This window comes from Equus caballus, chromosome 12 (genome assembly GCF_041296265.1).
Source record: "Equus caballus isolate H_3958 breed thoroughbred chromosome 12, TB-T2T, whole genome shotgun sequence".
Lineage (NCBI taxonomy): Eukaryota > Metazoa > Chordata > Mammalia > Perissodactyla > Equidae > Equus > Equus caballus.
In genome coordinates, this window is record NC_091695.1 from 11,775,042 (window position 1) to 11,801,046 (window position 26,005).

At 44.4% G+C, this 26,005-nt stretch overlaps 1 protein-coding gene across 1 annotated transcript; it reads left to right on the forward strand.

Annotated features, from left to right (window-relative positions):
• Nucleotides 1-1,977: 1,977 nt before the first annotated feature.
• On the forward strand, nt 1,978-25,984 carry DDB2 (damage specific DNA binding protein 2). Its single transcript, XM_023654000.2, has 10 exons — nt 1,978-2,109; nt 3,262-3,398; nt 3,777-3,968; nt 21,165-21,310; nt 22,632-22,731; nt 22,823-23,000; nt 23,328-23,470; nt 24,904-25,068; nt 25,217-25,262; nt 25,584-25,984. The coding sequence occupies exons 1-10, from the start codon at nt 1,983-1,985 to the stop codon at nt 25,631-25,633; spliced, it is 1,284 nt and encodes a 427-aa protein (XP_023509768.2). The 5' UTR covers nt 1,978-1,982; the 3' UTR covers nt 25,634-25,984.
• Nucleotides 25,985-26,005: the final 21 nt, after the last annotated feature.

Here is a 26,005-nt window from a genome sequence, read left to right on the forward strand (position 1 = left end):
TCAGGGACACTCCTGTAGCTGAACTTTGGGTCTCTTGCTCATCGCAACAGAGGATGCCTGCCACCGGCAACGGTGGACATCTCTGTAAGAAGGTATTAGAAAGAACTGACAGGATTGGCTTGTGTTAGAGGATCTGGATAAGAAGTGGGGCTTTGTTCTGGATGGGAAGCTGCCAGGAAAAGGAGGTAATTCTATAATTGGGTATCAATATATCTTATCTATAAGGTGGGAGGAATGAAGCTAAAGCCAAAGCTATGATTGGCAAAGAATCTGCAGTCATTCATATTAGTCAAAATAATAGGGAGATGCTTGGTCATTTTTGTGGTCTGGACAATGTTCATACTTTTGCCCGTGTTCAGACATGACTGATCACGTTTTTGTTGATCTATCACGGTCACAGAATGCCCTTGTCTGGGGTTGATATTCTGTGAAATTGTTTACTTCGACGGAACATCAGGGCCTAGCTAATAGTACCAGCCCAGCTGCCAAATGCCACGGGCTGCTTTTTTCTTTCTCATAACCCACACCCATTCCTTGTATCAAGCTGTTTCTCCTCCTAGGATACTCTCCCTCCCCCGGGCAACTCCAAGAAATCCCATCCTCCCTGTGAGGCTTTCTTAAACACTTCTTTCTCCACTGGATTATCTTTTCTGAATGCATCTAAAAGTCTTGGTTGGTATACCACAGTTTGGTACTCAACTGTGTTCTCTCTCGAATTGTTTGACTTGTTTCACATGCATTTATTCTCTTCTCAGTACATTGTAAATCTTTTAGAGGCAAAGTCCTTTCTTGTCCTTCGAGATCCCCCAGAACTGAGCACGCTGCTGAGGTGAAACTATTGGCCGGTCTGAGGAACGAGGCCAGCTTGCTTCTGTAACACAGCCCTGAAAACACAGCTACAGGCCAGCAGGGGAGAACCCACCAACTGGGCTTTCCCGCTGGTGGCTGCCCTTTCTAACACTCTGAGCCCATCTTCCCATCAAGGAAGCATTTTCCAATTTTAGTTTTGGAGCATTCATTTCTTTCCAAGAGTTATCTTTGTAACTGTCTTCCACCCCATCTGTCTGAAGGTCCTTGAGTGCAGGATCTATCATTTAGGCATTTTTGTCTCCTCTCACGCTCCCAAAGCGCCTGGTACTGGGCTTAGCGGGTGGAAAGAAAGGACCAGCAGTCCCCAACCAATCCCAGCTCCTGCCTGGCTCGTCGCAGAAAGTGGGGTGCATCCGAACTGTTCCCTGTCGGGCTACCCAGGAGGCTGGCTGCCTTGGCCTTTGACTGAAGTCAGGGCACAAGACCTCAGCCGGCTCGGTTAGCCACACGCCTCCAGCCCATCACTGCTCCAGGCTGCTCCCTAGGCAGACAGTCAGCAGGTTTGGTGAAACCTTAAAAAGGTGCGCATTTCAACCACTCTCTACAGAACAGCTGAGATTCGACGGAGCTGGAGAGATAATAGCACTACTTGACACCGAGGGTAAAGCTGGCCGACGAGAAGCGGCGAGCTTTCTCCAGAGCCGCCTCTCTCGAAGTGTATTGGATTAGCCAATCACAAAGCCCGAGCGGGCGTGACGGCCAATTGGAAGGTAGAGAAGGCGGAGCCGAAGCCTTGATTGGCACCCGGTCTCCAGAGGCCCCCCAGAGGCCTGGCAGCGCCTCAGCTGCAGCGGCTTCAGGTTGGGTGCCCTGGCGCTGGCGGCCATCTTTCTTTCTGGCAGGTCAGCTGACTTGGACCCGCTCGAGCCCAACACGTAGGCGGTCGATCATTTCTCCAGGGAGCGGGTGAGCCCCTCCCCTCGCACACTTCCCGTCTCTCCGCGCGCGCCCCCGCCTTCCCGGTGAGCCTGTTTGGCGGGAAGTTGGCTTAGTTGGCCTACCTGTGGCTCAGCGGGTTCTCTGGTGCCCGCCTTGTTTCTCCCCAGAGGCGTCTCAATCCTCCCTCCATGATCTCGGCATAGAGCATAGTACCCCTTCGCACGGAGGACGCGATGGCTCCCAGGAAACGTCCAGAAACCCAGAAGACCCCCGAGATGGTTGTGCGCCCCAAGAGCAAGAGGAGCAGGAGCCCCAGGGAGCTGGAGCCCGAGGCCAAGAAGCTCTGTGCGAAGGGCCCCGGTACTGCCTGCGCCTGCTGCTTTCATAATGCTGCCATGTGGGGTTCTCACGCAGGAGGCTGAGTGGGGGATGGGTGCTTCTAAATTCCTCAAGCTGTCCCGAGTGATGGACGCCTCAGGCTATGCATTTTGTCTGCAGGTCCTTCGACACCATAGAGCTTGGGCTTCCCCCCCTCAGGTGATGGGAAGAGGCAGATGAGCTCCATTACAACAGACACAACGGACTTTGCAAATTCCCTGTTTGTTCCGGGATTTTTACACACTGAGGACCACTTAAAATAACCCTCCCGTGCCTAGTGGTGTGTGTGCGCTGAATTTCGATAGTCACGCTTGTTAGCTGTATGTCGTTGGTTTCAGCTGTGGGAGCCCTCAATTTCCTTCCTTCCTTCCTTCGAAAACTCCGTCTCTGGGATTTGTCCGGGCTTGAACCTGGGGCTGTAAGGAGGGTGAGGAACTCAAAAGACCGGAGCAGGGGGTTGTTGATGAAGTGGGTTTTTGTCCATGAGAAGGAAGACTTGGTTGTCAAGAGGCTGGATTCATAGAGATCAGACCCTCAAATACATGTTGGTAATCCAGACTTGCTTTATTCCTATTCTAGGTGCATCTGCCTCCCCCAAAAGTAGCTTGGTTAATTGAGGCGTGCCAGGTCCTGTGGTTCCTGCTGGTTTTCAGGAGAACAGATTGGACTTGGGGCCACCAACCAGTCACCTCTATATTTTTTTAATATAGGATTTAAAGACACTGCTTTTTCCAAACAGTCACTTCTACTATGCTGTCCTAAAAATCTTTTTATTGTGCATTTTATGTGATTTTAAAATTGTCACCCAACCCGATCATGAGTTTTCCAGCCCAAACTGGGAAGAGTTCTGTAGTCTACTTTGTGTGTTTCTTTGACTCATTTCTCAGGAACCCTGCAAGATCGTATTTAATTTCACTTCAAAATGACTATTTCGGGGAGTGTTTGGGAAGAGGCTGCATCCCCACTGACTATTTTTTTCTCGTGCTGGGTGAGACTGAGCCGGCCATGGAAAGGGAGGTGATGAGAGAGGTGGGCTATGTTGAATGAAGCAGCAGACTTGCTTTCTGGGATTTCAGCAGAAAAACCTTTCTTGAGTGAGATTGGAGAGGAAAATGTGTTTGTTCTGCTTGGCAGGTTCCAGCAGAAGACTTGACTCAGGCTGCCTTTGGGCGGAGTTGGCTAGCCTGCAGGTCCCGCCACTGTGCAGCAGCATCGTCAGGGCCCTGCACCAGCAGAAGCTGGGCAAAGCTTCCTGGTCATCCCTACAGCAGGTGAGGCGTTTCCTGGCTGAAGTCCGCAAGGGTTTGCGTGGTGCCTTTTACTATTGGATGCTCCAGAATTGGATGCTGGGTTGGTTCGGTCAGTTGTCAGAGTGGTCAGATCACCCTCACCTTGGTGACTGGCCACCTGGCCACTTGGCCAGGTAGAAGTCCTGTGCCGTAAAGGTCCCAGCTGGAATGTACTCTCCTCCTTCCGTTCCAAGATTAGTGCATGTACTTTGTAAATATTTTCATGCACAGAACCAGGCAGTTAGTTTTCCTTTGGTGGGAGGACTTGGCCCGAGGGCTCCTCTACGCAGGAGGTGGAGATTGGCAATTTACCCAGGACTTGGATTCTAATTCATCTTAATTCTCTTCTCTCTGTGTCAGGGTCTCCAGCAGTCCTTTTTGCGCTCTCTGGCTTCTTACCGGATATTCCAAAAGGCTGCCCCCTTTGACAGGAGGGCCACATCCTTGGCGTGGCACCCAGCTCACCCCAGCACCCTGGCTGTGGGTTCCAAAGGGGGAGATATCATGCTCTGGAACTTTGGCGTAAAGGACAAACCCACCTTCCTTAAAGGGGTGAGCAGTTCCCTGTGCCAGACGATCGTGCTGCGGAAGGGTTTGTTGAAGGAATGAAAAGCCATCCAGTAACAAAGAGAGGATTAGGATCGAAAGTAACCGTGGGTATTTTCAAACAAGTAAATGGTTAGGAGACTCAAATTTTTATTGAATGCCTGCCCTTAATACATTAGAAAGTGTAAGACATTGATCATCCTCCAGTAAGTCACCACGTGGAATAGAATCTAAGCCCCTTCTTACGTCCTTGACCTTGATCCTTGTGCCACTGTCTTTCCTCACTTCCTATGCTTTAGCCATACTAGCTATTTCTGTTCCTGAAACTGAGTCTTTGCACTTGCTGTTCCCTTTGGATTGCTCTGTCTTTTCTCATGGCTGGCTCCCTCTTACCAGTCATGTCTGAGCTCAAGAGACTTTTTCCAAAAGATTTTCACTGATCACTCTGCCTACAGTAGCCCCCACCCCACCCAGTCAGTCCCTATCTCATTACCTGCTTCTCTTCCCCTGCAATGTTTATCAATATCTAGAATGTTTTACTTATTTGTATATCTTTGTCCACTGGAAAGTAAGCTCTGTGATGGTAGGGACTTTGGCTTTCTGGTTCACCACTGTACCCCTACTGCCTAGAACAATGGCCTGGAATAGCTGCTTTCTACTTGCTGAATGAATGAGGGGCTTGAAGTGTTACTGGGTAGATGGGATGTATACATACGAGATAACTAGCAGTACAGTTGTGAAATGCTACAGAACGCTAGAGAAGGAAGAACGTCTTGCGAATTCGAGTTGATAGAGAAGGCTTCATGGATGAGTGAGGAGTCAGGGAGAACACTATTTAGACAAGTGGAAAGAAGAGGGGAAAAGGAGAGTGTGTTTGGGGCAAGGTTTGGCATAGAGCTTTTTAGGGCTGGTCTTAATTGTGCTAGTGTTTATCATCAGTTCCTGAGGGGTGAGGGTGTTGACTCCTTCATCAAGGAGAAGACCCTTAGCTTGCCCAGCGGGGGGCTGATCTTGGAGGGCTGTGCAGTCACGCTTCACTTAATGACGGGGATGCATTCTGAGAAATGCATTGTTAGGCGATTTCGTCATTGTGCAAACATCATGGAGCGTACTTATACAAACCTAGGTGGTATAGCCTACTACACACTTAGGATACGTGGTGCTAATCTTATGGGACCACTGTCATATACCTAGTCCGTCACTGACCGAAATGTCGTTATGTGGCACATGACTCTACTGTGAAAAGTGATGCTCTGGGTTTAGAGCCACAAACTCGCCTGCCAAAAGAAGCCAAACAGATAAAAGAAAAGAATCATGTAGGGGGTGGGGTCGGTGGTAAACTGGAGAGGATTGATATGCAGGAATCTAGGTCCTGTGGTATGAGATCTGATTCTTTTCAAATGAAGCCTGAAATCCTGAATTTTTACATGAAATCTTCTGATTTTTTAAAATTGTGATGAAATACACATAACAAAATTTACCATCTTAACCATTTTTAAGTGTATAGTTCAGTGGCATTACATACATTCACTTTCTTGTGTAACCAGTCTCCAGAACTTTTTCATCTTGCAAAAGTGAAACTCTTTACCCATTAAATACTAACTCCCAGTTTCTTCCCCAACTCAGCCCCTGGCAGCCATTCTTTTATTTTTTTCATTTTTTATTGCGGTAACATTGGTTTATAACATTGTATCAATTTCAGGTGCACATCATTGTATATTTCAATTTCTGTGTAGGTTGCATCATGTTCACCAGCCAAAGACTGATTACCATCCATCATCACACATGTGCCTAATCACCCCTTTCGCCCTCTTCCCTCCCCTTTTCGCCTCTGGTAACCACCAATCCAGTCTCTGTCTCTATGTGTTTATTTGTTGTTTTTATCTTCTACTTATGCGTGAGATCAAATGGTATTTGACTTTCTCCCTCTGCCTTACTTTGCTTGGCATAATACCCTTAAGGTCTGTCCAGGCTGTCCCAAATTGGCCAGATTTCACTGTTTCTTATGGCTGAGTAGTATTCCATCGTGTATATATACCACATCTTCTTTATCTGTTCATCCCTTGATGGGCACCTAGGTTGCTTCCAAGTCTTGGCTATTGTGAATAATGCCCTGGCAGCCATTGTACTTTCTGTCTCTCTGATTTTGACTACTCTAGGTATCTAAGTGGAATTGTACAGTATTTGTTCTTTTGTGACTGGCTTATTTCACTTAGCATAATGTCCTCAAGGTTTATCCATGTTCTAGCATGTGTCAGAATTTCCTTCCTTTTCAAGGCTGAATAATATTCCACTGTATGTGTATACCACATTTTTCTTATCCATTCCTCTGTTGTTGGACACTTGGGTTGCTTCCACCTTTTGGCTATTGGGAATAATGCTCATATTAACACAGGTATATATCTCTTTGAGTCCCTGCTTTCAGTTCTTTTGGGTATATACCCAGAAGTGGAATTACTGGGTCATATGGTAGCTATTTTTAATATTTTGAGGAACCACCATACTGTTTTCCCGTGGAGGCTGCACCATTTTACAAAAGCGCACAAGGATGTCAATTTAAAATATCTTGATTTGTAATGTTGGGAACGAAATAAGATTAAGCATGCTCTGCAGCTAAACAAAACATCTGTGCACTGGATTCCGCTTCAGCTCACTGTTTGTCCGTCTCTGCTTTAGAGGTAGAAGAGGCCAAGGGTGTTCCCAGGATGAGTTCTCTTAAGCGGAGAATTTGGAGAGCAGCCCATCAGAAAAGGCCAGTTCAGACAGGCTCGGAGATTAGGACTCAAGATATGAGATGAGTGTTCAAGAAAACAAGTGCCTGGAGCCAGAAGAAAGGCAGCCGGCGGAGTGCTGTGGCCAGAGCTCGGTGGGCTTCGTGCCCAGCTGGTGAGACAGGCGACCGCCAGGAGGAGCAGCTTTACATTGAAATCGATCCAGAGCTCAGGCAGGAGATTTGTTTTTTCTAGCAATCTAGGAGGAGATAGTAATAGAGAGATTTAAGAAGTAGCCTACGGGTGTCCTAGGGGAAGAGCCCCCTGACCAAAAGGAGAAGGACAGCTGCTTTGAACTTGTGCCTGGGGAGGCTGCTTTTGGTTTCCATTGCCCTTTATTATAACATGCATTGGAGTAAAGTTTCTTTTTTTTTTTTTTTTTGAGGAAGATTAGCCCTGAGCTAACTACTGCCAGTCCTCCTCTTTTTTGCTGAGGAAGACTGGCCCTGAGCTAACATCCGTGCCCATCTTCCTCTACTTTATATGTGGGACGCCTACCACAGCATGGCTTGCCAAGCAGTGCCATGTCTGCACCCAGGATCCAAACTAGCGAACTCCGGGGTGCCGAGAATCGGAACGTGCAAACTTAACCGCGCGCCACTGGGCCGGCCCCTGGAGTGAAGTTTCTCACCCCGTTGTGGAGATCGTTCTGGGCAGTTGAACTTTGTGACTGGCAGGAAGCTAGGTTGGAGCAGAAGGAGGGTGAGGTGCTCTGGAGACCTGTCTGTTTTTTACTCCCAGATACTGACAGCCCAAGGTTGATTTGAGACCAGTGACAGGGGGAGTAGCAGTGCCTCATTTTGTCACTTCTTGAGTCATCTGACCTTGGCTCTGATCTTTACATCTTTCAGGCTCTTGGCGAGGGAACATGTATTACATTTCCAAAATGAAGATACCTTTATTTTATTCTCATTATAAAAATGATCTGTGCTTATCATAAGAAACTTAAACAATACAGAGAAAAGTATAAAGAGCAGAGTAGATATTACCTGAAGTCCCATTTGGGGCATCTTTCTGTGTGTGTTTACACTGTTACATACACCCGTACTTCTACTTGAATTATTATGTAAATAGACTATCCTAGAATCTGTTGCGTTTTACTAATTATATCAGATATTCTTTTTTTTTTTTTTTTTTTTAAAGATTGGCACCTGCGCTAACAACCGTTGCCAATCTTAACTTTTTTTTTTCTGGTTTTTTCTCCCCAAATCCCCCTAGTACATAGTTGTCTATTTTAGTTGTGGGTCCTTCTAGTTGTGGCATGTGGGACGCCGCCTCAGCATGGCCTGATGAGCGGTGCCATGTCTGTGCTTAGGATCCGGACCGGTGAAACCCTGGGCCATTGAAGCAGAGCGCTCAAATTTAACCACTTGGCCACGGGGCCAGCCCCTATATCAGATATTCTAGTTTACTCATATCGTACTGAGTGATGACCACTTAAAAACATCCTGTAATTTCCTTTTTTTGTAATGCCTTTGGTTTTGGTATCAGGGTAATGAAGACCTCATAAAAAGTGTCTGGAAATGTTCCCTCCTCTTGTATTTTCTGGGATAATTTGTGTAGCATTAGGGCTATTTCTGCCTTAAATTTTTCATAGGATTCACCCCATCTGGGCCTGGAGTTTTCTTTTTTGGAAGGTTCTTAACTATATATTCAATTTCTTTAATAGATATAGGGCAGTTTGGGTTATGTATTTCTTCTTTAATGAGCTTGGTAGTTTGTCTTTCAAGTAATTTGTCCATTTTACCTAAATTGTTGAATTGAGTGGCATAAAGCTGTTCATAGTATTCCTTAGCCTCCTTTAAATGTCTGTAGGATCTGTAGTGATGTCCCCCTCGTGTTCTTGATGGTGGCAATGTGTGTCTTCTCTTTTTTTTTGTTCCTGATCAGTCTTACTAGAGGTTTATCAAATTTAATGATATTTTCAAAGAACCAGCTTTTAGTTTCATTGATTTTCTCTATTTTTTTTCTGTTTTCTTTTTCATTGATTTTTCTTCTTTTGTTTTCTTTCCTATGCTTTGGATTTAATTTTCTCTTTTTCTTGTTTCTTAAGATGGAAATTTAGAATGTTTATTTGAGACCTTTTTTCTTATATAACCATTCAATGCTATAAATTTCTCTCCAAGTGTTTCTTTAACTGTATCGCATAGATTTTGTTGTGTTTTTGTTTTCGTTCAGTTCAAATTATTTTCCAAATTCCTTATCATTTCTTCTGTGACCAGTGGGTTATTCTGAAGTATATTGTTTCATTTCCAAATATTTGGGGATTGTTGAGATATCTCTGTATTGTTGATTTCTAGTTCAGTTCTGTTATGAACAGGAAACATCCAGTCCTTTTCCATTTTAAACTTGTTTTATGGCCGAGCATATGGACTGTCTTAGTGAACATCCCACGTGTGTTTGAAAAGAATGTGTATTCTGCTGTTTTGGGATGGATTATTCTCTAAATGTCAATTAGGTTAAGCTGATTGATAGTGTTATTCAAATGTCCTGTGTCCTTATTGATTTTCTGTCTTTTATCACTTATTGAGAGAGGAATATTGGAATCTCCAACTACAAAATTGTGGATCTGTCTATTTTCCTTTAGTTTTTGCTTAAAGCATTCAGAAACTCTGTATTAGGTTCTTACACATTTAGAATTATGTCCTTTTGATGATCTGACCCCTTTGTCATTGTGAGGTATCTCCCTTTATCCCTGGTAATATTTCTTTTTCTGAAGTCTTTGTTTGATATCTAGCTGTCTTATGATTAGTGTTTGTATGGTATATCTTTTTCCATCCTTTTATGTTAACCTATTTGTGTATTTGTATATAAAATGGGTTTCCTGTAGACAGCATTTTTTAAAAAAATCCAACCTTATAATCTATGCCTTATGCCTTTTTTTTTTTAAAGATTTTATTTTTCCTTTTTCTCCCAAAGCTCCCCCGTACATAGTTGTGTATTTCTAGTTGTGGGTCCTTCTAGTCGTGGCATGTGGGATGCCACCTCAGCATGGCCTGATGAGCGGTGCCATGTCTGCACCCAGGATCCGAACTGGCGAAACCCTGGGCTGTTGCAGCGGAGCGTGCAAACTTAACCACTCGGCCACAGGGCCGGCCCCTAACGTATGCCTTTTAATTGGAGCATTTGGACATTTACATTTAATATGATTATAAATATGATTGAGTTTAAATCTTTTATCATCTTGCTATTTCTATTTGTCCCATCTCTTTGTCCCATTTTCCTTTTTTTCTTGCCTTCTTTTTGGTTGCATACTTATTCTGATTCCATTTTATCTCCACTATTGGATTATTAGTTATACTTTTCTTCCTTTTTCTCTCTTTTAGTGTTTTCTCTTGGGTTTACGATATATGTCTTTAACTCATCAGAGTGTCCCTTCAAATATACCACTTCATTGTAAGTGGTATTGTAGGAATCTTACAACTATATATTTACTTTCATTTTCTTCCCTCTCTCCTTTCCTATATTTTACTTCTACACATATTATAAACCCCACAGTACATTAATATTTTTGCTTTATGTGGTCAATTATCTTTGTTTTCTGTTAAATCTTTATTGAGATATAATTGATAAATGACAAACTGCACATATTTAAAGTGTACAATTTGATGAGTTTTGACATATGTATACAACTGTGAAACCATCACCACAATTCAAATAATGAATATATTCATCAGCCCAAAGTTTCCTCATGCCCCTTAATAGTCCATCCCTTTCTACCCTCTGTCCTGTACCCTGAGACCTCTTGATCTACCTTCTGTCCCTACTGATTAATTTGCGTTCTCTAGCTTTTGTATATATGGGGCGATACAATAAATACTCTTTTTTTCCCCTGGCTTTTACTCAGTGTAATTATTTGAGACTCATCTACGTTTTTGTGTGTATCAATAGTTTGTTTTTCTTTGCGTAGTGTTCCAGTATATCAGTATACCACAATTTATTTATCTGTTCACCTGCTGAAGGACATTTGGATTTTTTCCGGTTATTTTTGGCTATTGCAAATAAGGCTGCTATGAACATTCATGTACAAGTCTTTGAGTGGATGTATGTTTTCATCTTTCTTGAGTAAACACCTAGTTGTGGATGGCTAGGATGTAGAGTGGGTGTCTTTTAAAGATATTTTTTAAAGAGAAAAAAATACTTTAGTATTTACCCACATATTTGCCATTTCCAGTGCTTTTCATTCCTTTGTATAATCTGGATTTCCTTTTGGTAACATTTTCCTTCTGCCTGAAGAAATTTCTTTGACCATTCTTATAATATAGGTTGGTTGGTGATGCATTTCCTTTTGTATTTTGAAAAAGTCTTTATTTTGCCTTTTTTCGGGAAGATGATTTAGCTGGGTATAGAATTCTAGGTTCACAGTTTTTTTTTTCCTTTTAGTACTTTATTTTTTTTATTAGTTTTTCTTTTTTTTGAGGAAGATTAGCCCTGAGCTAACGTCTGCTGCCAATCTTCCTCTTTTTGCTGAGGAAGACTGGCCCTGAGCTAACATCCTTGCCCATCTCCCTCTACTTTATACATGGAACACCTGCCACAGCATGGCTTGCCAAGCGGTGCCATGTCCGCACCCGGGATCTGAACTGGTGAACCCCAGGCTGCCAAAGCAGAACGTGCAAACTTAACCCCTGCAACACTGGGCTGGCCCCCACTCTTAGGACTTTAATGATGATTTCTGATGCAAAGTCTGCTGTCATTCTTATGTTCCTCTTTATGTGATTTTTTTTTTTTCTGGCTACTTTTAAAAATGATTATGATTTGCTTGGTGTGTTTTTTCTATATGTTTCTTCTGCTTTGGGTTCATTGAGCTTCTTGGATCTTTCAGTTCATAGTTGTCGTCAAATTTGGAAAAGTTTTGGCCATTATTCAGGACTGCAGGTAGTCCTCCCCATCCCCTTGTTTTCTGGGACTCCAATTACGTGTATGTTAGGCGACTGAGTATTAGCCTATAGGTCACTGACGTGCTGGTTTTTTTTTTTTTTTTTTGAGGAAGATTAGCACTGAGCTAACTGCTGCCAATCCTCCTCTTTTTGCTGAGGAAGGCTGGCCCTGAGCTAACATCCATGCCCATCTTCCTCCACTTTATATGTGGAATGCCTACCACAGCATGGCGTGCCAAGTGGTGCCATGTCCGCACCTGCGATCCGAACTGGCGAACCCCAGGCTGCCAGAAGCAGAGCGTGCGCACTTGACCACTGTGCCACTGGTCTGGCCCCGTCCTGTTTATTTTTTATTTTAATCTTTTCCCCACTCTCTCTCTTTCATTTTGCATAGCTTCTATTGCTGTGTCTCAAGTATACTGATCTTTACTCCTGTAATGTCTAATCTGCTGTTAATCCCATCCAATGTATTTTTCATTTCAGATACTGTATATCATCTCTAGAAATTTAATTTGGGTCTTTTTTTAATATCTTCCATTTCTCTCTTCATGTTCATTATCTTCTCCACTTTCTATAACATGGAGAGTATGTTCATAATAGTCATTTTAATGTCTTTGCTAATTCTATCATGTGTCACTTCTGAGTCTGTTTCTATTGATTGAGGTTTTTTCTGATTATCAATCATATTTTCTACTTCTTTGCATGCCTGGTAATTTCTCATTGGATGCCAGACATTGTGGATTTTACATTGTTGGATGTTGGATTTTGTTGTATTCTTCTAAATATTGTTGGCTTTGTTCTGGGATGCAGTTAAGTTACTTGTAATCAGTTTGATAACTCCAAGGCTTGCTTTTAAGCTTTGTTCATAGAGTTAGTGTCCTGTTGCCTCTACAACAAATTACCAGAGACTTAGTGTCTTAAAGCAGCGCCATTTTATTCTCTTACAGTTCTGGAGGTCCGAAGGCTGAAATCATTTTCACTGGACTCTGGTCATGGGGTTGGCAGGGCTGGTTCCTTCTGGAGGTTCTGAGGGGAGAATCCGTTTCCTTGCTTTTTTCAGCTTCTTGTGGCCACCTGAATTCCTTGGCTGTGGCTCCTTCTTCCATCTTCAAGGTGCGCCTCTCCAATTTCTGCTTCCCTCATCACATCACCTTCTCTTCTGACTCTTGATACATCCTGTATTCCTCTTATAAGGACCATTTTGTTTGTATCAGACCCACTCAGATAATCCAGGATAGTCTCTCCATCTCAAGATCTTAATTGAACCATATATGCAAAGTCCCTCTTGTTGTCTAGGGGAATGTTCACAGGTTCCATGGATAAGGCACGGCTATCTTGGGGGACCGTTTGTCAGTCTACCACAGTTAGCGTAGGTCCAAGGCAGCCTGTTGTCTAGCTGTAAATTGGTCTTACCCTGAGGCAATACCCTTCTGAGGACTCTATGCGATGATCTGTGTGTTAAGAATCTTCTCACTCTGGCTGGGGAGATTACAGACTGTTCTGAGGACTTCTCCTTCTCATTTCTGGTGTTTCTCTCCCCAGCCTTGGGGCATTTCCTCGTACACATTTACACATTAATACTTACCCAAAGGCTTGAGGGGAACCCTCTGAAAATCTCCCGAATGCTCTTTCTATGTGTCTCCCTCCTCCCCAGGCTTTTGCCCTGCAAATTCTTGCCATGGGTCTCCTCAACTCAGGAGACTGCTAGGCTGTTGGGTCCCCCCTCCCTGTGCTGCTTCCTGGATACTGTTTCCAGGCCGTAAGCTGGGCAATTGCAGCCTACCTCATTTCTTTCCCTCCTGTCTTGTGCTGCCTGTCGTCCAGTGTCTGAAAACTTAATTCATGTGTTTTGTCCAGTTTCTTAGTTATTTAAGGCAGAAGGCTGTATCTGATTTCTGATACTCCATCATGGTTGGAAGCAGAAATCCACACTTAGTAATTTTAATAGTTTATCTGAGGATTTAAAATTTTTTCTTACACAATCTGCTCATCTACAAATAATGAGAGTTTGATTTCTTCCTTTACCCATACTTCTTTTTTGCCTTATTTCCTTGGCAAAGACCTCTAGTACATTGTTGAATCTTGGCTGTAGCAGACATCCTTGTCTTGTTCTTGATCATAGAAGGCTTTTATATTATATCATTAAGTATGATTTCTGCTTTTTTTTTCTCCCCAAAGCCCCAGTACATAGTTGCATATCCTGGTTGTAGGTCCTTCTAGTTCTTCTATGTGGGATGCCACCCCAGCATGGCTTGATGAGTGGTGTGTAGGTCCGTGCCCAGGATTCAAACCGGCGAACCCCAGGCCACTGAAGCAGAGAGCATGAACTTAACCGCTACACCACTGGGCCAGCCCCTCTGCTACTTTTTATTGTGGTGAAATATACGTAACTTAAAATTTACCATTTTAACCATTTTTAAGTGTACAGTTCAGTGGTGGTAAGTACATTCATGTTGTCATGCAACCATCACCACCATCCATCTCCAGAACTTTTTCATCCTCCCCAAGTAAAACTCTGTACCCATTAGACAAGGATTTCCTGTCACCCCTCCCCCCAGCCCCACTGATCTGCTTTCGATCTGAATTTGACTATTCTATGTATCTCATATAAATGGAATCATGCAATATTTGTCCTTGTGTGTCTGGGTTCTTTCACTTAGTATAATGTTTTCAAGGTCCCTTCATGTTGTAGCCTGTATCAGAACTTCATTCCTTTTTATAGCTGAATAGTATTCCATTGTATGGATACACCACATTTTATTTATCCATTCATCTATTGATGGAAATTTGGGTTGTTGCTGTTTTTTGCTATTGTGAATTCAGCTGCTGTGAATGTTGATGTACAAGTTTTTGCTTGAATACCTGTTTTCAGTTCTTTTGGTTATATACCTAGGAGCTTGTTTGTTTTTAAATATATTTTATCAGATTAAGTAAGTTTCCCTATTTAGTCCTAGTTTGCCAGAAGTTCTTACCATGAATGATAATTGAATTTCATCAAATTCTTTTTTGTATCTATTGAGGTCGGCATTTGACTTTTCCCCTTTATTCTGTGGTAAACTACACTGATTGGTTTTTGTTTGTTTGGTTTGGTTTATTAGTTATATTCCATTTTTTCATTTAAATTTTCTTTTTTTCCCACTTTTTAATCTTTATATCTCAGGCAAGTGATACTAGTTTTTAAAGAAATTGTGGTAAAAGCACATAACATAAAATTTACCATCTTAACCTTTTTTTTTTTTTTTGAGGAAGATCAGCCCTGAGCTAACTACTGCCAATCTTCCTCTTTTTGCTGAGGAAGACTGGCCCTGAGCTAACATCCATGCCCATCTTCCTCTGCTTTATATGTGGGACGCCTGCCACAGCATGGCTTTTGTCAAGTGGTGCCATGTCCACACCCAGGATCCGAACCGGCGAACCCTGGGCCACCGAGAAGCGGAACGTGCACACTTAACCGCTGTGGCGCCGGGCCGGCCCCATCTTAACCATTTTTAAGTGTACTGTTCAGTGGTGTTAACTGTATTCACATTGTTGTACAACAGATCTCTAGAACTTTTTCATCTTGTAAAACTGAAACTGTGTGTCCATTGAATAACAATTCCCCATTTCCCCCTCCCCCCAGCCCTTGGCAACCACAGTTCTACTTTCTATTTCTAAGTTTGAACTACTGTAGATACTTAACTACTTTAAGTTTTGATGGTCTTATGGTGGTTGTGTAGGGGGATGTTCTTTGTAGGAAACACACAGTAAAGCATTTGAGGGTAACGGAACATCATGTTGGCGGTTTATTATCAAATGGTTCCAGAACAGTGCTTTGTGCTATTCTTGCAACTTGTCTATGTATTTGAGATAGTTTGGAAACCAATTTTTTTTAAAACATTGATATTATTTCTTCCTTAAATATTTAGTATATTCACCAGTGAAGCCCTCAGGATCTGGAATTTATTTTGCAGGAAAGTTTTCAGCTGTGAATTCAGTCTCTTATAGAAGTCAGACTATTCAGATTTTCTCTTTCATCTTACATCGGTTTGGCAAGTTTGTATTTTTCTGGGAATTTGCCTGTTTCATCTAAATTTTCAAATTTATTGACATAAGATTTTATGATATCCTCTCATTATCTTTTAAAATGTCAAAGATTTATATTGATGTCCCTTTTTTCCATCCATTAGTGGGTATTTGTGCCTTCACATTTGTTCAGTCTGTCCCACCAGGGATTTATCGATTTTATGAGTCTTTTCATGGAACCAACTTTTGGCTTTGTTGATTCTTCTCACAGTTTATGTGTTTTCTTTTCATTAATTTCTTTTTTTTTTTTTTTTTGGGAGGAAGATTAGCCCTGAGCTAACTGCTGCCAATCCTCCTCCTTTTCCTGAGCAAGTCTGGCCCTGAGCTAAGATCCGTGCCCATCTTCCTCTACTTTATATGTGGGATGCCTACCACAGCGTGGCTTGACAAGCGGTGCCATGTCCGCACCCGGGATCCGAACCGGCCAACCCCAGGCTGCCAAAGCGGAATGAGCACACTTAACCACTGCGCCACCGGGCCGGCCCCATCGTTAATTTCTGTTCTTCATTTTTTTCTTCTACTTTCTTTGGCTTTAGTTTCCTGTTTTACAACTTCTTGAGATGGATGTTTGTCACTGATTTTAGCCTTTCTTCTTTGATTATGAATAATGCTGCTATGAGCACTTGTATACAAGTTTTTACATGAACGTAAATATTCATTTCTCTTGGATATATATGGAGAAGTGGAATTGCTGGGTCGTATAGTAACTTTATGTTTAATTGAGCAACTGGGCAACTGCTTTCCAAAGCGCTTGCACCTTTTGCATTCCCGCCGGCAACGTAGGAGGGCTTCACTCTGTCTGCATCTTTACCAACACTTATGGGTTTTTTTCCAGCTTTATTGAGGTATAATTGACAAAAATTGTACCTATTTAAGGTGTGTAACATGATGTTTTGATACACGTATATATTGCAAAATGATTACCATAATCAAGCTAATTAACACCCATCTCGTCACCTTTTGTGTGTGGGTGCTGAAAACGTGGAAGATCTACTCTCTTAGCAAATTTCAAATATGCAACACAGTGTTATTAACTGTAGTCACCATGCCCAACATTAGATCTCCAGAACTTATTCATTCTGCATAATGGAAACTTTGTATCCTTTGACCAACATCTCCCAATACCCCCAGCCCCCAGCCCTTGGCAACCACCATTCTGCTCTCTGCTTTTATGAGTTTGACTTTTTTTAGATTCCATGTATAAGTGAGAGCATGCACTATTTGTCTTTCTTTGTCTGGCTTATTTTACTTAGCATAATATCCTCCAGGTTCATCCATCTTGTTGCAAATGACAGGATTTCCTTGTTTTTGAAGGCTAAATAATATTCCATTGTATATATATGCCACGTTTTCTTTATTCGTTCATCAGTTGACAGACACTTGGCTTGTTTCCATATCTTGGCTGTTGTGAATAAGTCTGCAATGAACATGAGAGTGCAGCTATCTCTTTGAGATACTGATTTCATTTCTTTTGGCTATGTACGTAGAAGTGGGATGACTGGATCATATGATAGTTCTATTTTAAATTTTTGGAGGAACCTCCATGCTGTTTTCCCTAATGGCTGTACCAGTTTACATTCCCACCAACACAAAGGGTTCCTCTTTCTTCACATTCCTGCCAACACTTATCTTTTGTCATTTTGATAATAGCCATTCTAACAGGTGTGAGTGATACCTCATTGTGGTTTTGATTTGCATTTCCCTGATGATTATCCCTGATGTTGAGCAGCCTTTCATATACCTGTTGGCCATCTGTCTGTCTTCTTTGGAGAAATGTCTATTCAGGCCCTCTGCCCATTTTTTAATTGGGTTATTTGTTTTGTTGTTGTTGAGTTTTAGGAGTTCTTTATATACTCTGGATATTACCCCGTTATCAGATATATAGTTTGCAAATATTTTTCTCCATTCTGTAGGTTGTCTTGCCAACACTTGATATTGTCCATCTTTTTTTTTTTTTTCCTCTTAAGATTGGCACCTGAGCTAACAACTGTGGCCAATCTTTTTTTTTTCAATCTGCTTTTTCTCCCCAAATCCCCCCAGTACATAGTTGTATATCTTAGTTGCAGGTCCTTCTGGTTGTGGCATGTGGGATGCTGCCTGAATGTGGCCTGACAAGCAGTGCCATATCCACGCCCAGGATCCGAACCAGTGAAACCCTGGGCCGCCACAGCAGAGCGCGCGAACTTAACCACTCGGCCACGGGGCCGGCCCTCCATCTTCTTGATTATAGCCATCCTAGTGGGTGTGAAATAGTGACTTCTTGTGGTTTTGATTTGCATTTCCTTAATGACTAATGGTGTTGAGCATCTTTTCATGTCCTACTGGCCATTTGTGTATCTTTTTTTTGGAGAAATGTCTATGTAAATCCTTTGTCCATTTTTTAATTATGTCTGTTTTTTTGTGTGAGGAAGATTGGCAACAGATGTTAGCGCAGGGCCAATCGCTAGCCCTGCGCTAACATCTGTTGCCAATCTTCCTCTTTTTGCTTGAGGAAGATTGTTGCTGAGCTAACATCTGTGCCAGTCTTCCTCTACTCTGCATGTGGGATGCCACCACACCATGGCTTGACGAGTGGTGTGTAGATCAACGTGCGGGGACCGAACCCATGAACCCTGGGCTGCTGAAGTGGAGCATGGGAACCTAACCACTCTACCATCAGATTGGCCACCTAATTAGGTCTATTTTTTCTTTTTTTTAAAGATTTTATTTTTCCTTTTTCTCCCCAAAGCCCACTGGTACATAGCTATATACTCTAGTTGTGGGTCCTTCTAGTTGTGGCATGTGGGACGCCACCTCAGCATGGCCTGGTAAGTGGTGCCATGTCTGCGCCCAGGATCTGAACCGGCGAGACCCTGGGCCACCGAAGCGGAGCACGTGAACTGAACCACTCAGCCATAGGGCCAGCCCCTGGGTCTACTTTTAAAGTATGTTAATTACAATTATTTTAAAGCCTGTGTTTAATAGCCCCCATATCTCGATCTCTTGTGAGTGTCCCTCAACTGTCGTTTTCTTCTCTGAATTATTGGTTATTTGGTCTCGCCTACCAATTTGCTGGATAATTTTAGATTCAATGTCAAATATTGTATGTGAAAACTTGTAGCAATAATTTACCGTTCTGAGCGGTATTGTTTTCCCTCAGAGAGAATGAATTTTTTCCCTTGGCAGGTAGGTAGGCTGAAAGCAGGTCATCTTCATCTGATCAGAGATTGAAATTATTGGAATCTGGACTTCGGTCTTTGTGCGGGATGGTCTGTTTCTAGCCTGCTCTTATTTCTAGGGTGTCAGGGATGCTGACACAAAGCTGGATTTTCCCAATGTCTCTCCTCCTCGGCAGGTGTGAACTCCAGCCTTTGCCCCCGTGACCTATGAGACTGACAAAACCTCTGCTCGGCTTCTCAGCCTTTACGCCACCACTTTCTGCTCCACTTCTGTGCAGTTCTCTTCTCTGCTCCTCAGCCACAGCTGTCTATCCTGCATATGCCTCCAGAGGATAAGCAGCTTCCCACGGTCGGGCTTACCTTTCTGCTTCTCTCTTCTCTAGGACCTTGGTCTTCAAGTCCTTGATGCCTCAGTAGCGCTCCGGTGACTTCAGAAACCTTTCTCTAAAGACATATATTTTATCTTCCTTTTCTAGTTGTTCTCGACAGTAGGTTGGCCTAACAAGCTAACCCACCAAGACTGGAAATCTCAATATATTCCTTTTTCGTATTTTGCCCAGGTTTTGTTCATCCTTCTCAGTGTAAGAGTTGGTCATAACCACTTAGTCCACACTTGTTAGAGGAACACTCGTGCAATTTAACTTGAAATGTTTATATAAGTGTTTATCACTAATGCTTTGACCAAGGGCCAGTCCTTTCCTTGGAGTAAGGGTCCCCTGATTAGGGTTCACCTGGTCTGACATAAACCACACCCTTAATGTATTCTTTATACGATCTCATTTCCATTTCCTTAAAGTGGAGACATAATTTTAAAGATATTTGTGAAGCCATCTTATTGTAGATTCTTTTACAATTTTTATTATTTCTCACCTTAATCATTTATAAGTATCTTACTCATGCTTAATTTGACAACTATTATTTTTAGCAACTCATTTTTTTTTTTTTAAAGATTTTATTTTTCCTTTTTCTCCCCAAAGCCCCCCAGTACATAGTTGTATATTCTTCGTTGTGGGTCCTAGTTGTGGCATGTGGGACGCTGCCTCAGCGTGGTTTGATGAGCAGTGCCATGTCCGTGCCCAGGATTCGAACCAACGAAACACTGGGCCGCCTGCAGCGGAGCGCGCAAACTTAACCACTCGGCCACGGGGCCAGCCCCTTTAGCAACTCATTTTTATCTGGTTTTTCCAAAGCATTCAACTTGGCTTTCATAGAAATAACGCTGGTCTTTCTTTTTGCATGTATTTCATCGGTTTCATTGAATTACATTTAATTAAATGTTTAAAGTTTAAGTGTTTAATTGTTTAATACATTACATGTAATTAAATTATATGTCTAATTAGATTACATAATTATAATGAAACATACAACTGGCTTATACGGGTTTAAGAACAAACACAACTAACCCTTGGAGCAGATTCTCTTACTGGCAGCAAGGATTTGGCCGACGAAGGGCGTCAGTTAGAACGTATTAGAGAGGGAATGGAGAGTGCCAGTTATTCTGTTGAGTGAGTTAAGTGAATGTCGTGGAAGAGGCTTGTAGGGGTCTGCGAGGCTGCGCTAGCAGCAGGACAAGGAAGCAGTGGAACGGGAGCTCTCGGGGACGCCAAGTTCTCAAACCAGTGCCGGCTACATAGGCAGCACTAAAGAAAGTTAACGCTGTCGGTGTTCTCATGACTCTCTTCATCATCATTGTCTGGGATGTCTGGAAGAAATAGGGAGGAGCTCAGATCTGACTCCTACCCTCCTAACCCAGCCACTGATGTGAGCTGAAGCTCTTCTAACATGAGGGCTGTGCGGTAAACCATGGGATATCCACACAGGGACTACTTCTCGGCGATAAAATGGGACGAGCTCTATAAACACAGCAACTTGGATGAATCTCAGGGCTTTATGCTTAGGGAAACGAAGGAAGGCAGTTTCAGAAGGTTGCACACCATATGATTCGTTTATATGACAGTCTCTAAAAGGCAAAACCATGGTGATGGAGACCAGATCGGGGAGAAGGTTGGAGGCAGGGTGGGACTACAGTGGGAGAACAGAACTGTTTTGCATAGTGATATGGTGGTGTTTATTCAAATCTACGCGTATGTTAAAATTCATAGAACTGTATACCAAAAACAACCAAATTTACTGTCTATTTATTTAAAAAATAAAACTAAAACCTTAAGAAATACAGGGCACCATGGAGAGCATCCTAATGTCTAGGTGTCTAAGCTGGCCTGGCCCAAGTGCCGCCTGCCTGGCTCTTCTGTTGGGGCAGAGTATGCGTACCCAGGCCTCATCCTCTTCCTGGGCCTCATCACTCACTGGCTTTTCTCTTCCTCGTGTTAGATTGGAGCTGGAGGGAGCATCACTGGGCTGAAGTTTAACCCTCTCAATACCGACCAGTTTTTCACCTCCTCAATGGAGGGAACAACTAGGCTGCAAGACTTTAAAGGCAACACTCTCCGAGTTTTTTCCAGCTATGACACCTGCAAGTGAGTAGTTTAACTAGGAGGGGAAAGGGCTTCCAGGCTCTCAGTGCAGTTCTGGTGAGAGCATCCAGGTCCCCTTTCTTTTACTCAGACTTGGCACAGGGAGGAAAGGAAAGGTGTTAGCCACTTTCCACCTTCCCTCTCTTTTCTCACACTCTTTCTTTAGCTCCTCTTACTCTGGTCCAGGCGGGTTACTGCTTCGGGGAGGGCTTCTGGAGCCTCAGCTCATCTCAGCGAGGGTAGGGCTGATGCTCTTCTGTACGTCATTCCTATATCAGACTAGACCTGGATGCTCACTAGACAAGTCAGCGTGGCGTTGGCCTAGAAAGCCGCCTAGAGCCTGGAGCAGGAACCAAGAACTTCAGATTTCATCCCCTACATTTGCAGGGCTGTAAGGACCCCACCAGCTTCTTGATGGAAGCTTGAATGGATAGAATCACAAAGCACCTTGGGCTCCCCAGGACCAAGCGGCTGGAGAAACTGCAAAATACTTGTCACTTTTATCTCTAGCCAGAGACACAACTGACTGCTCCCTAAGGGCCTGAGGGTGTGGGCGGCTAACACCGCATGTCATCCTGGGCTGCCCACAGCATAAGACACCTCCCGCAGTCAGGACAGGTGACTGGACAGATTCAGCTCCAAGTTACCCTTCCACAAGAAACCCTCCCTCTTAGAGACATTTGTAGGGGATACAAAAGGCAGTGTAGCAAGGATTTGAGGGTTTGAGAGAAAAAATGAGTCCGAGCTCTCCTGGCTGGGTATCTGGATCCCTGAAGCACCCCCAACCCAGTGCCTTGGTCCTCAGTCGTCTGAGGGCCAAAAGAGCAAGACAGATATTCTGGGTTGCGTGTGCTTTTTCCCCTAAATGCTCAGAAGGGGGCAGAAGTTCCTTTCTAGCCGGCTCTGAGGAACAAAACTGGGCAGTCCCTGTTTGGTGTGTCATCTTCTTTGGCTCACGAGTGGAGAGTGAAGGGAGGGAGCAATAAAGAATCCTTCTCGGAACCGGGGCGGTAGGGTTGTGGCTAGTGTGGGGACTTGCCGTGTGGCTCCGAGGCGTGGCTGCTTCAGGGACTCTTACTAGCCGAGGAGCCTGGGCCCAGCAGTAACTGGACAAATTTCTGAGCCCCATCACCCCCATCCGCTCTGTCTGGGTGGGAAGACATGCTGAGTGTTCCTCGCTGGGAGTCCATGGCAAGACAGTTATTCATTGATTCAACAAATACTGACTGAATGGCTACTCTGCGTTAGACGCTGGAGCTACAACAGTGCATAAATGGACCTTGCCTCTGTCCCCAAGATCTTACAGCACAGTCTTTCCCTCCAGCTTCTGGTTTTGCAGCCTGGATGTGTCTGCCAAAAGCCGAATGGTGGTCACAGGAGACAACGTGGGCCATGTGATCCTGCTGAACATGGACGGCAAGGAGGTGCGTTCTCTGCATCCCTGGCCCTCCTTTTCCCTCCCATACCCCCAGCCTCGGTTCTGTGCCCCACCTTGAACCGAGCTCTTCTCTGCAGCTTTGGAATCTGAGAATGCACAAAAAGAAAGTGACCCATGTGGCCCTGAACCCGTGCTGTGACTGGTTCCTGGCCACAGCCTCCGTAGATCAAACAGTGAAAATCTGGGACCTGCGCCAGGTTAGAGGGAAATCCAGCTTCCTCTACTCGCTGCCGCACAGGCATCCTGTCAACGCAGGTGTGATATACCAGACTTCGTCCTTCCTGCAGGCTGCCCACCTGACCGCTTCTAGGGTTTTCCCTCCAAGTGTAGAAGCCACTGGGTCATGCCTTGACCCCTGATAGCATCAGCCAAGCTGATGTTTTGGGACCTTTCTGACTCGAGCTGCCTCCATCAGCTGCTGAGTATCTAGAATGTTTTTGTTCACAGCCCAGATTCACCGCCTTCCTTCCACCCCTATGGAGAGGAGTGGGAGGGGGTGTGCCCTGCAAGAGAAGGCCTGCGAGGGTCCAGGACCCCAGGGGGCTGTGGTTTCTTCAGCTCAGGGGCTTTTCACTTTGCCAGCTTGTTTCAGTCCCGATGGAGCGCAGCTCCTGACCACTGACCAGAAGAGCGAGATCCGGGTTTACTCTGCCTCCCGGTGGGACTGCCCCCTGAACCTGATCCCACACCCTCACCGCCACTTCCAGCACCTGACGCCCATCAAGGTGAGTGATGGAAGGAAGAGCGTGATCGTGGGACAGTCGGTGGGGAGAGGGCAGACACAGAAGCCTTTAATCCCAGATCTCTTCCTGCCCTGACACAAAGCACTCTCTTATCCCCCGGCTCTTCTGCTCCTTTTGTCCCACTTCGGCAATCCCATCTGGCTGGGTTTGCTTTGTGTCCTTCTGATAAGCTATTTCTATCTTGAGCTATTTCAGCCCAGCCCCATCTCCTCACCGGGCATTCTCTGAGATCGCGATCCTCTGTTCCGCTCTCACCTGAACTGTGTGTAGCTGATCCACACGCTAACCTTAGCCTTCTCTCGCCTCAGTCCCCTTGGCTTACAATCTTCAAGTCTTGCGATTCCTTCCTGCCCAATCCCCCCGTGCCGTCTCCTTCCCCAGTTCTGCTCTCCTCGTTTGTATTCTTTCCCAGAACCACAGCCATCGCCAGGTTTCACGCCTGTATTTCTTTGGTCATATAGCATACTGGTGGGAGCACTGTTTTCAGGTAGGCAGAAACCCCTGGGTTAGAATCTTTGGGCAAATGACTTAAATTTTGGATTTCAGTTTCCTCATCTATAAAAAGGGAATAATAGTATCTAACTGACAGGGCTGTTGGGAGGATGATCAGTATTCGTAAAGCACGTGGCGCCACGCCTAGCGTCTGGTAAGTACTCAGTAAATGGTGAGTGTCAGAGTAGCCGGCACATAGATCACCTCCAGGCTCTTAATAACATCCAGGGTCCTGCACCAGTTGGTCTTCCCATTGACCCACTTCCTGTCCAGCCAGGCCAGCTTACGGCTTCCCAGGCGTGACGTGTGGGTGACTTATTCCCAAACCATTGCACATAACACTTCTTCCTTCCTGCTAACCATGTCCGTCCTCCTTCAAAACTTCTTGAGCTTTCTTAGGAAAATCCCATCCAATTCTGACATTCCATTAACTGCCAGATTTGTTTTCAGCAGGGTAATCTGCGGACAGAGGTTTCCTCCCCCTTCTTAGCCACTAGTCATGTCATACTCTTCTTATTCATGTGGATGGAGGAGGGTTAGCAGTGGGCTTCCTTTGGAACCTATGTCCTGTTCAGTTTTGGTTACCAGAGGCTTTTTGCTTTGTTGTAGGCTTACCTCTTTGGTTAATGTCTGGGTGAGGCTGATGTTAACACATTCATCAGTTGATATGATCTTAGAATACAGAAGAGAGAGAAGGCCCATAGGTGTCCTAAGGGCCAGGAAGGCCAGCTGGGCATTTAAAATTTGCAGTGGTAGATGTACACACAATTGAAAACCATTCTTGTAATTTCATGTACGTCTTATTTCCATTATTAAAGTTATTGGCAATTGTATTAACAATTGTCAGTGGCAAAGAATACTTTTGATGTCCCTCTTCGTAGCCTTCTGCATTTACTCTCATGACCAGCCTCTCCATCTCCTAGGCAACCTGGCATCCTCGGTACAACCTCATTGTCGTGGGCCGATACCCAGATCCTAATTTCAAAAGTTGTACCCCCTATGAATTAAGGACGATCGATGTGTTTGATGGAAGCTCAGGGAAGATGATGCATCAGCTCTATGACCCAGAATCTTCTGGTATCATTTCGGTGAGGCTTGGGACCTCAAATAATGGGAGGAAGCAGGGATTCAACCTACTTGACTGACCAAAAATGACCGGAAATTAGTGCTTGGGTACCCTGCTTTATCTCTGCCGATACCTTCACCCCGCCTCATCTTATCCCCTTGTCTCTGCAGCTCAATGAGTTCAATCCCATTGGGGACACGCTGGCCTCTGTGATGGGTGAGTGAAGTAGGTTATATCTCAGACTGGCCAAGCCCGACCCTACTCCTCAGGGTTCCGTGCAGGCTAACCCCAGCCTAGCCCTGCCGCCCTGCCACCTTCATCCTAGAGTAGCAGTCAGTAAAGAAAATAACCGCGAGATAGTGGGCTCTTTGGCCCAAGCCCTCCAGAGCCTTTTGCTTTGTCTTGGTCATGGCAACGCCTGGCTGCTGTCTAGTTTCCTGGTATTTCCTTACCCAGTCTTAGGTTCCCTGGGCCAGCCCCAAGCTCTCAGTGACTGGTAACAGAAGGTTCGAGTCAGACTGGTCTCACTCCTCCTAGGTTATCACATTCTCATTTGGAGCCAGGAGGAAGCTGGGATGCAGAAGTGAGAGACATTAATGAAGGTGTGGGCCAAGCAGGGCTTGGAGCCACACGAGAACAAGTCCTGCAAGAAGAGGCGGCTGTGTGTTAAAGGGCAAAGGTATCCAAGTCTTAGGGTTGGAGCAGGGGCACTGTGGCATGGGACACTATGGGACTGGGACACTGGCATGTTTCTGTTCTGGACTCAGCTCCAGAAACTTCTCTAGAGTTGGCGACCCAGCTGCTCCAGAGGTCTCTGCTGTATCTAACCTAAAGCCAAGCTACTTTTTTCCTTTCTGACGTGCAGTGGCAGAGCGATCAGGTAGTGGTTTCCGATGTGTGTTCACTGTTGACATGGCAATAAAAGAATACCCAACTGAGCTTCTGAGTGGATCTTCCAG